The sequence below is a fragment of the Echinops telfairi genome, unplaced genomic scaffold (assembly GCF_000313985.2).
Source record: "Echinops telfairi isolate 266 unplaced genomic scaffold, ASM31398v2 ScPeMD7_5868;HRSCAF=6743_1, whole genome shotgun sequence".
In the NCBI taxonomy this organism is placed as follows: Eukaryota; Metazoa; Chordata; class Mammalia; order Afrosoricida; family Tenrecidae; genus Echinops; species Echinops telfairi.
Window position 1 is genome coordinate 4771771 of NW_022109768.1, and position 11656 is coordinate 4783426.

An 11656-nucleotide genomic window follows, 5' to 3' on the forward strand; every position below is an offset into this window, starting at 1 on the left:
AGCGGATCACCATATAATTGATGTGCAGTCTGCATTGCTGAATCCTGGACTGCACCATTCTGTGTTCAAGGGAAGATGTAATCTGATCCCTTTGCTGCTGAGGGAGGAATCTGTTCAGTCAAGGCTTTGACAGGGCACAGTCTCCTCCAATAATCTTCTCGGTTCTCTCTCATTATTCCCTCGAGTTCTCCTCAGTCAAGCTGCATGTATGTATGTGTGTCCCGGGAAGCGGTTTGATACTGAGCTGCATTTGTCTTCACTGTGGAGTTTTGTTGCCGGTTCTGCTTCCTAGTCTTCCTTTTCTGACGTGCCTGAGCATGTCCACATTAGAATCTGTGACATACCTACCTGAAAAAGGTTTATATTGTCAGAGACTGCCAAGCAGCCGGACACACGGGGGCACAGAATCACTGAAGGGGAAAAATACAGAAAACATGGGTTTCTACGGCACATTAAAAATGATTTTTTACAAAGTAAGTAATCTGTTTTCTTCCAGTGTTGTGTGATTGTGTGTGTGTGCCTGCCAGCCTGGGAAGGAAAATCTGTATCATCAGAGATGGCTGCAGTATCCTCTAATTTTGGTGGGTGGCTGGATGTCTGAGACTGTGTTTTATATTGTAAATGTAAGCAAATAATGGAAAGATGCTGTGAGCTGTAAAGAGCTTTATATTTAAAATAAATGCCTGTTTTAATCTGAAAATCTTCACTAGGAATAGATTCAGACTTTAGAAATGCGGCTCCGTTAAATGCTGACCTGGAAATAGTCTCCCCTTAGTTGCCTTTTAGTGAACCTTTTTGCCTTCAATTTTTTTCTATACCTTTTACATTTATCTGTATCTTTTTGTTTTGTTTTTCACTGCTTAACTCTAAAGTATAGAATTGCCAGAATATGTAGGATTTATACATGAAGAGATCGTATTTACTTTATGTCCCCCTCAAAATATTGCAGGAACAATTTTTGGTTCTAAAGTCAGGATTTTCAGCAAACCAGTTTAGCATTTATAAGGCTTCTATAGTAGTATGGAGGTGCTTTATTTTATAAAACATATCAGAAAGCATTTTTCTCAGTGTTTATTTTAAAAATCTACAACATATCCTTCATTTTTTTTTTCAATCGGAGGTTTTCTAAGATGGAAACAAAGTTTGCCTTTAGTGCTAAATGGCATTTGCACCAATGTATTTACAGGCTACCCTGGGAAGTTCTAAAAGCTAGGTTACAAACTTAATTAGAATAAATATAAAAGTTTTCATAATTAAAAAAATTAATGTGAGATTTCAAGAAAAAAATGGATTTTTAAAAGTAATTGATGCTGACTGACCTTCCAAAATGGATTGATTTGTATGTGTGTAGAGAATATACATACAAGCACGTGGCTACCTATATATTGTAGCTTTTTATTTATTTTTGTTGCCTTTAATTAAATTATGTAAGGAGATGGCAAATAGTGGGTTTTGAGGGCAGTCATTTGAAAATATTTAATAAGTATAGAAACTTCTGAAGGGATGAAATAGGATGATCTGTTTCTTCCCAGTTAGGTAGTTCATGAAGGAAATTGTGGTTGAGCGTGTCGCAGTTTTACCCCTAGTCATCTCTGTATTTTGAAGAACTTTCTACAGGAAGCTAAAGGCATAGCTATTATCCACAATGTGGATCAAAATGAGTTTTAGAATCTCTTTGGTTCTCTTTAGTGTTTATTTTGTAGCATGTTGGGTTGTGATGTTCCCATGTGAGGCACTAGGAATGAAAACAGGCTGTTGTAAGGCAAGGGTTTTCATCTTATAAAAATGAGAATTGCTATCTATCACTCTGGGTTTCCCCCCCATAACTTTACAGTGCTCCAGTAAATAATTAGCAGACACAAGTCTGTGAGGGATAGTTAAGACAGAAAATGTTGAATTGTAGAAGAGCTCATTTTCTAATTGTAAAAAAAAAACTGAGGACCTCAATTAATGAATAGTAAAATATTTTAAAATTTTTCAGTATTGACATTGGCAGCATGTAACTGTGGAAAGATTTATAATCTAGCATACTACGGTAAAGCAACTTGCAACTGTAGATGTTGGACATACCTTATTAAAAGGCATAACTTATTCTTTTTCAATCATTTGTTGTTGTTGCTTTTCAAGAGTATTTGGTCCGGAGCATCTGTTAGTAGAGCTATAATCTGTGTATATATCTGTCAAGTGATGACCCCTACCCACTTGCAGCTTTACTATACTTCCTCCAGGTTTATGTATATTCTTCTCTATATCCTTCCATAATAATAATGTTAAAGTTAAGGTATTATCACTTCAGTGATTTCTGGTTTTTGAATTTTGTCTTAAAGTATGTTTTTAAAGGAAAGTGAAGATTAGTAAAGAAGGCATGTTAAATATGGTTCTTCACTGTGGGATTAACCTGAGATTTTCTTATGAAAACAAAGGTACAATATTCTCAGGGAAGATATATGATTAGTACCAGTTTTTAAATCACTATACATTGCTCTTCTGACCAGAATATTAGGGAGAAATTCACCTTTCCAGTCTTGTTGAGAGTAAAACTAAGTAGAAATAATATTTTTTAAATTGACTAATGATGCCTAATTAACATTGTAGGCATATATCAACATTTAAAGGATTTTTTTTTCTTTTTTCTTCCAGAATTACCAATGCTAACTTAAAGTTGGATAGTTGGACAGGTGATTTTATCTTAAACATATCTTATTTGTTTTACTTTATAGATGAAAAGAAAGTTGGACCATGGTTCTGAGGTCCGCTCTTTTTCTTTGGGAAAGAAACCATGCAAAGTCTCAGAATATACAAGGTAATATTATATGTAACCATTGATTTTTCTCATTCTCACGCTTAAATTGATGACTCTGAAAGCTTTTCTTTCAGTTTATCCTCCTAGAATAATAATGCTGCTAGGAATGTTGACTGTTTAACACATGTGAGCTCATTGGACATTGGGAACTACGTAATTTTTCATTAGAGGAAGGGAGAAGGATTACCCCTATGGTTTTTTATTTTGTTACTAAATAAATTCAAGTATGAAGCAAACAGAAGTTCTTTTGAGAACCACATTTTGAAATCACAATATTTAAGGAATTCTAAAAAGTAAACCCTAAAACGTGACCATGAACAAATATGCCCCGTTACTATAGCAACAGCTGTTCCAGGGGTGGGTATTTATATATGCAAAACTGAAGATGCATTTACTGGCAGAGAAGTAAATCTCACTTTTGCGAACCAAATCTTATTTCGTGAAATTAGTATGTTAGAAATCTCCTTTTATTTGCCTGGTAGATTTTACGTTTTAACACATACATTTCTATACAAGTAGGGTAGTTTCCATAACAACTAAATACAATGCAGTCTTGTTTCCTGCTTCGTTCCATCATTTTTGGATTTTGCATCAGTGCAAAACTTTTCCTACTTTCACAGTAATTACGCTAACGTAAGCATAATATCTATTTCTCAGCCAATTAAAAGTGACTGGATGTCACTTAGAATTCTATATTTTAAACTTAAATGACAAAAGTATCTTGCGCCCTTTTTTTTGCATGTGTATAATTTTCACTTCTTCACATAGCTGACTGAAGGCTAACAATATAAATTGCAAGAAGTTCATGATTGTGACATTTCTTTTTTTCTCTCCTAAATGTTTTGTTGTAGAGTTATTTTTATTCTGGAATATGCAGTGAAATGAATTTCACAGACATGATTATTTTGATTGAACATCATTGCAAAATGCATCTCTTCCTTTAAGGGACACCGTTGCTTTTTATTTCACTCAGTTGTAGAAAATGTATGTACTAAAATTCTCTTGTGAAATTTGGAAATCATAATAATTACATTAGTTTTTACATTCAGACTATGCGGAGGTGTGATACAGAGGCGAAATTAAAGACATATTCCTTTGCTATTCAAAAAATGCTTTTTTTGAGCAGGTATTTGTCCATGCTAAATGTTATTCTCCTCTCCCTTCTTCCTTTTTACGATGTCACTGCACTTCGATGTCACTGTACTTGGGTGCTTCCACCAGAGGGTGTGGGGTGATAGACAAGTAAAACCCTGGGGGCTTAATTTTGATTTTTCCTTTAACCTTGATGAAGTATCCCTTGTATGAAAGTTAAGTTTCATGTTGACATTTTGATACTTGTTTAGTGTATATTTCGTTAGCCACATAATTTTGGTCTCCTGTTTATGATGATTGATCAAGATAAAGATAGAAAATTATTAAGTTAATTTTAATAGATCTAATAATGGAGAACTGATTTTTTTTAATGGTAGAACACATTTTTGTATTTTTAACTCGCTCACTTTTTATATCAAGGAAGCAACTAATAAGGCAAACATTTGATTTTTAATCTTTTCACATGTATCCTTGATATTTAACCAAACTGCATATTTATGTCCATGTATTTGGGGAGACTGTCAGTTTCTAAGATGTCTAAGCCAATTCTTAGAGAAAGACATCATTCTTAGGAAAGTAGAGGATCAAGGGGGGAAGGAAAAAAGAGACTCTCAATGAGATGACTTGACACAGTGGCTTTAATAGTGGGCCCAAACATAGAGCAATGATTTTGAAGATGCTGCAGGGCTGGGCATTGTTTTGGTCTATTCTGCATAGGGTTCCTGTGAATTGGAACCATTCGATGATACCTGACAATAATAAAATGCATAATGTTTTGTAAGAAAGATGAGGCTGTCTACTTCCATAGAGATTTATAGCCTCCGAAATATTATGTAGGGTTGCTATGATTTCTAATCGTCTTGATGGCTATGTGTGGGTGGGTAACATTTATGGCAGATTTTCTGGGACTGACATGAAAGTATGATTTTCAGTCCTTTTTTTCTTTTAAAAAATATTTCATTTCAGAGAAAACAAAGTAGAACTTACCTTTGAAATTTAAGAGATGAGAAAACTAGATCTAATTGTTAAATAGAGCTTTTTAAAATACAATGTTTAAAAGATTTAAAATGGGTGCAAATGAATTTTTAGAAATACGATGCTGCAGATAGATGTTTTTAGCAAATGAGTGAGATAGGCTTAGCTTTTTTTTTTAATCAGGAGATCTCGTCCAAGTAATGTAAAGAGATTTTGGAGCCCTGGTGGTGTATTGGTAATACATTTGGGTGCTAACCACAAGATCAGTGGTTTGACACCACTAGCTGCTCCACAGGAGAAAGAAGAGGCTTTCTACTTCGGTCAAAAAAAAAAAAAGTTACAGTCTCAAAAACCCACAGGGGCAGTTCTATGCCGCCCTATAAGGCCGCTGTCTTTCAGAATTGACCGATGGCAGTGAGGCATTATAGAGATAGCTCTATTCTTATCTGCTGGACTAATGGTAGAATTAAATTGCTTCCCCCTCCTCCCCCCTCTCCAGTTCATCTGTTTTGGATTTTTTTTTTCTTCTTCAACTTTCTCAAAACATAAAATTCTTGGGTAAACATTCCCTCACAGAAGGGTCACAGGGAAAGGATTCGTCAATCAGGGTGCAGTAAAGCACCTATGAAGCACCCAGTACTACTCTGGGTCCTTGAGGCTTCCTCACCCCCCACCAGCATGACCCCAGTGCTGCCTTTTAATACTGGCTAGACCGGAGTATGTGCACAGGTGTTTGTTGTTTTTTAATCTTAAAAAAGTTACTGGGTAAAAATATTTAGATGATCACAGTTTATTTAATTTTAAATGTAAATTCTCAAGACTTAACCTATTTTAAATAATGTGGCATTTAAAATGAAGACTTTTTCTTTTAAATACCATCTAGTCCAAGCTTTATCACTTACATTACAAAATGAGAGATAGCTAGATGAACTAATAATGTGGCCAGTGACGTCCAAAACATTTGAACAAACCACTTACTTCAAACTATTTTTTAGAAAGTTTATTACATTTTAAACTCCTTTTTATAAAGAACATTTAAACTTTTATTTAAATTTGTCTCTGAAGAGCAGTCCTGAATATTCTCAAGAAATATTTTAATTACCCCCTAGTGCACCCCCACCCAAGACTTGCAATTTTGCCATGGAGATTCTATGTCATTTAGATGAAATAGCATTGCTAGAATAATTAACAGGTGCTTCTGTGGGAGTGCAGAAACCAGCTCTAAGAATAACAAAGGGTTTTGTGTACCCCTGCTCTTTGTAGGAGCATTGGTGGCATAGTGGATGTGTTGGGATGTTAACCACAAGGTCAGCAGTTTGAAACCACCAGCTGGTCTGTTGGAAAAGAATAGGCTTTCTTTAGAAAGTTACATTCTCACAAACCCACAGGCGCGGCTCTACCCTGCCCTATATGGTCGCTCTGAGTTGGAATTGACTCTTTGGCCATGAGAGCTCTTTGGAGTAAGTAAATGAAATAATTATATTGCTGTTTAAAATACTCCAGATCATCATGCTCCTTATTAAATTGGAACCTCTTGTTTTTACTAAATATCTATTTTTGTTTCCACTCCTTTTTTTTTTTTTTTTTAGCACCACTGGGCTTGTACCATGTTCAGCAACACCAACTACTTTCGGGGACCTGAGAGCAGCCAATGGCCAAGGACAACAACGACGCCGAATTACGTCTGTCCAACCACCCACAGGCCTCCAGGAATGGCTGAAAATGTTCCAGGTGACATGTCTAAGTACAGTGCTTAAAATGCTTCACTTAACTGCTACCAAAAACTCAGCCATAAAAAAGGAAAGAGAGCCCCTAGTAAAACGATTTAAAAAAAAAAAAAAAGGAGGTCAAGTGTTTTTTTCAGGTCATAGCCTTCTCTCTTGGCCCAGCTAGCAAAGACTTATTCTTTAAAAAAAAAGAAGAAGAAGAAGAAGGAAGATGGTTTCATCCTACCTACAGCATGTGTATATCTTGAAAACATGTTAAATGAAGAAAGCCAGAAAGAAAAGACCACTTATTCCATGATTGCATCTATATGAAATATTAAACTGAGCAAATCCAGGGAGTCAGCAAGTAGCTTAGTGTTACTAGGACACGGTAAGAGAGGAGGATTCAGAATAACCACTAATAGGAATGGGGTGTTTTGCGGGGAGATTATTGGAAGTGTTCTAAGTTTAGGTAGTAATGATGGTTGCCCTGCATGCGGAGTGTGTGGGGACCACCAAAGTGTATACTTGAAAATAGTGGTTTTTAGGTTAATATGAGGGATATCTCAATGATTTTTTAAGTATAATAGTTAAGGTAGCTGGATGATTTGTTTGTATAACTATTTGAATTATTTTTTTGTCAATAATAACTTTCTTATTTTTCTCCAATATGTTTGTGTTTGGAGGATTGCTGGATGTACTTTTGTTTTCTAGTTGCTTGGAAGTTAGGTGTGTAGAAGTCAGGTAAAATTTCCACTGGTCTTCAGTGCCATACCTAGGTGTGGATTCTGGTTGCCAGCAACTTTTGATAATGAAAATAGAAAACCAAACCAATTGCTCTCAAGTCAGTTCTTAAGCATAGTGGTCCCGTATGACAAGCAGACCTGCTCTATAGCTTCCAATACTAACTCATTACGGGAGCAGACAGCCTCATCTTGCGCCCACAAAGGTAACCTTTGAGTTTGCAAAGCCAATCAAAGCCCAGTACTTAACCCACAGTAACAAGAGGGCTTCTTATGAGTTAGGATAAAAACCAAAACCAACCCACTGCCATCAAGCCAATTCCAGTTGATAGTGACTCACTCTGTATGGCGCTCCCAAGGCTAAGTCTTTTCAGGGGTCGATTGCCTTGTCTTTCTCTGGTGGAACTAACTGGTGGCCTTGCAGTTGGCAAACCAGTGCTTATCCCCCAGCAACACCAGCACTTCGTCGCTGCTAAGACTGATATTACGGTAGTGTTTTCTCTTCTTTCACTAAAATAGTGTCATTAAATAAAATGTTTAGAAAAATATCTGGCATGAATGAAGTCCTAGATTATTCTTTGCAAATAGTAAATAATGGTGGTATGGAAAGTGCCAGCATCTGCTTGCTTAAATGCTCGGGTCTTTAATGAAAGCATATAAGGGAATGTGGTTGGAAAAGAAAGATACTTGGGTATGCAGATACTTAACATATCCAGTTATGTAAACCCTGTTGTTTTAAATACTTGGGCTAAAACTACATTAATTTCTACTCCACCCGATTTTTTGTGTTCCTTTTCTTTGATAGCTGGAAAATTTATCTAAAGCATTGTTGCTTTTTTAAAAAATGGATTTTTAAAAGTATTTTCTACAAGGATAATCACCTCATCCCCCAATTGGTAACTGAAAACTAAGAGCAGTGGTTCAGCATAACTGGGTATGACTTCTTTCCTCACCCCTGATGTAAACAAAAATGTCTTAATGGTCCCAGTTGATGTAGGGCTAACCAGGCCAGTGGGGAAGGGTGGTGGGGTAGGCCTCTGGGGACAGTGAGGGTATAGAACAGTGCTAAGGACAACTTGTCCCACAAAAAAGTATGTGACTCAGAATGGCAGCAGTGCTTAGATTTACCTTTTCCATGAGGATTATTCCTAACCCTCTTCCTACCTCCTCCTAACCTTACTAGATTTTTTTTACCTTAGATTCATGATCTTTTTACCTTTGATTCATTAATTGTTTTCGGTGTATGTACCATTGCAATTCTAAAATTTTCATTCGGCTATATCACCTTGAAATTTTTCTACAATAAAAAAAAATGCTATAGAACGCAGGCGTTTTATACAGCATTGAAAAGGTACTTTGTGAATTTTTCAACAGTTCTTTCTGATTAAACCCAAGAAGCTGGGGAATATTAAAATGCAGTGTCATGCTTATTCACTTATAGTGTGGAAAATACAAGACAAAAGCAGAGTAAAAACTAATCGACATTGTTAAGGTAGCTTGTGTTTAACTTAATAAAATAGCCAAATATTACCACTTAACTTTATTTCTTCATATATAATACACCATACTTGTTATTCAGAAATGTTCATTATTTTGAAAAAATGTGTTTGTTGACATCAGTGAAATACAAGGAACTGAACAATGGTACCTAGCTTTTGGTCTGTGAAACAGTCTAATTGAATACTTTGTAGTCTGGGAAAGAGCAGTGGTAGTAAAGAAAGTGTTTCCTTTCTAAGTCCAAATAATGTAATTTTTAAAAATCATTTTATTGGAGGCTCTTTCAGCTCTTATCAACAAATAACATAACTTTAAAGGAAATCAAGCAACAAAGGATCAACAGGGCAGTAGATCAGGACCTTCCTATCTTGAGTGCCATGTCTGTCTCAGACATGCCTGGGGCCTTATGATTGTGCACTGCTTTCCCCCTCCCTCCCCCACCTCCTAGGGGCTGGTGACAAAGTAGCTAGAATGGAATCACTTGCCTAAAGTGTGACAGTGCTTTACTGTCTAACTAGTAGAGATGTAATCTCACAATAAAATACTAACTGTGTTAGTATTGTTGGGGGATAATTGAGCTGGCATGAGCTCTACAAATATGCTGTGGGGACATTTAGTGATGAGTTTGCTGTTACATAACAAGCGAAACGGAAGAACTTGTCCTCTTCCTGGTCTACTATTGTTCCTCAGGCATGTATTACAGCTTTATTTTCCTCCAGCTTCATCTGTTCTGACAAGTACCCATGACTGTGTTTATAAGTTAATAACAACAAGTGATAGCGCCATTTTGGATAAATAGCAGTTGAGGGAGATTAAAGACAAATCAAGAATCAGATATTTTTTTGTAGTTACGAATTTTCTATAGCCCTGAATTCTGTTTGTTTGGTGGTGTTTTTTTTTTTGGTCATAATGATGCTTCAGATTGTTAAATTAACCATTACTTTTTGTTGACTTCTTTCATTTGGGTCTCAATATATGATTTTTTTCACTTGAAAATATCAGCATCTTAATATTCAGTTATATTCAGAGACATTGTGATATAATGAGAAGCACATATGACTTAGGGGGTCTGGGGGGAGGTCCTAGTTCAAATTCTGGCTTTGCCCCCTAATAGCTGGGTAACTTTTTAAAATTTATATAACCACTTGTTATTTTTATCCCTTTAAAAATAGATTTAACACAAAAAGTGAAAAAGCATGTAAAATGTATTGAAAACCATGCTTGGAAATGTAGTGCATACACTCAATCAATGTGTTTCCTCTCTTGGCCAAGAAACAACTTTTGTGAGGTTTCATTTTCCTCAGAGCTTAAAGCAGGGCCATGAATTCTTGCTTCATAGTATTGCTATGAAGAACAAATTTAAATATGTGGGAGGGTATTAGCATAATACAATGTAACATTCTTTTAATCAAAGCATATTTGCTTTGAATGTTCTTTGAAAGGATCTATTAATCAAATATTCAAAAATAATATAGAAAATATTTTGTTTTGAAATTTAAACTATAGTAAGAGCTACTCCATTGAATTTAATCACATTTTATAGTAACATTTAGGAAATTATACATGTCTTCTGACCTATTTTTGTTTAGATTATCTTGTTAGTCAACAAAATATTAAAACTTGAGGTTCTATTTAGAATAGTCTCTCATCAGGAAACCTTATTGCAAGAGGATAGCTTAAAGAAAGTCATGTGTTTAGCTAGAAAGAACTAAGGAAAAACAGATATCTTTAATATTTTACTACTTAAAAATCATAGCTAAATAACAAAAGTGAAAGGCTGGTGCATATTTTCTTTCGAAAGTAAGACTTGGTTCTTATTACTTGAGTCAGATTTTGATGAAAGTTGAATTTAACCATCAGAACTGTCCAAGAAACTGGATAACCAGTGAGCAATTAGCTCTTTACCCTGTAGAATTCAAGTATAATACAGTACTACCCATGGTCATAGAATTCTACACCTGAATGGGATAGTAAAGGCATCATTTGAGCCAGTGTTTTCAAATGCTTACTTGTGAACTATCTCCATCAATACCAGATGAGTCACTTGGGTTTTGTTTGGTTTTTTTTTTGAGAAAAAAAGTTCTTCATTCTTACATTGACACTGAACCTGACTCTCTCTATTTTTTCTTCTTTTTAGTTTATTTTCTTTTCTTTATATGTAATATGGTTTTTATTATTATTAATCATTTTATTGGGGGCTTATGCAACTCTTATCACCATCCATACATCCATCCATTGTGTAAAGCACATTCGTACATTCATTGCCTTCATCATTCTCAAAACATTTGCTCTCCAGTTAAGCCCCTGTAATCAGCTCCTCATTTTTATCCCCTCCCTCCCCGCTCTCCCCTCCCTCTTGAACCCTTGATAATTCATAGATTATTATTTTGTCTCATCTTACACGGTCTGATGTCTCCCTTCACCCCCTTTCCTGTTGTCCATTCCCCAGGGAGGAGGCCATATGTAGATCTCTAATCCGTTTCCCCTTTCCACCCCACCCTCCCTTCACCCTCCCAGTATCGCCATTTTCACCACTGGCCCTGAAGGGATCATCCATTCTGGATTCCCTATGTTTCCAGTTCCTATATGTATTAGTGTACATCTTCTGGTCTAGACAGACTTGCAAGGTAGAATCGAGAACATGATAGTGGAGGGGGTAAGGTGGAGGAAGCATTTAGGAACTAGAGTAAAGTTGTATGTTTCATCGTTGCTATACTGTACCCTGCCTGGCTTGTCTCCTCCCTGTGCCCCCTTCCGTAAGGGGATGTCCAGTTGCCTACAGATGGGCTTTGGGTCTCCATTCTGCACTCCCCCCCATTCACAATGATATGATTTTTTTT

At 36.0% G+C, this 11656-nt stretch overlaps 1 protein-coding gene across 3 annotated transcripts in view; it reads left to right on the forward strand.

Moving 5' to 3' along the window:
• Positions 1–11656, forward strand: part of FBXW7 (F-box and WD repeat domain containing 7) — a 141530-nt gene that overhangs the window by 107675 nt on the left and 22199 nt on the right. For 2 of the 3 annotated variants that reach the window (XM_030887207.2, XM_004708710.2), the window contains 2 exons: positions 2721–2803; positions 6460–6601. In XM_030887207.2, coding sequence (XP_030743067.1) covers positions 2721–2803; positions 6460–6601 — 225 coding nt within the window. Of the gene's footprint in view, positions 1–83; positions 474–2720; positions 2804–6459; positions 6602–11656 lie in introns of those variants that run through there. The other variant, XM_004708709.3, reaches the window with a different exon arrangement.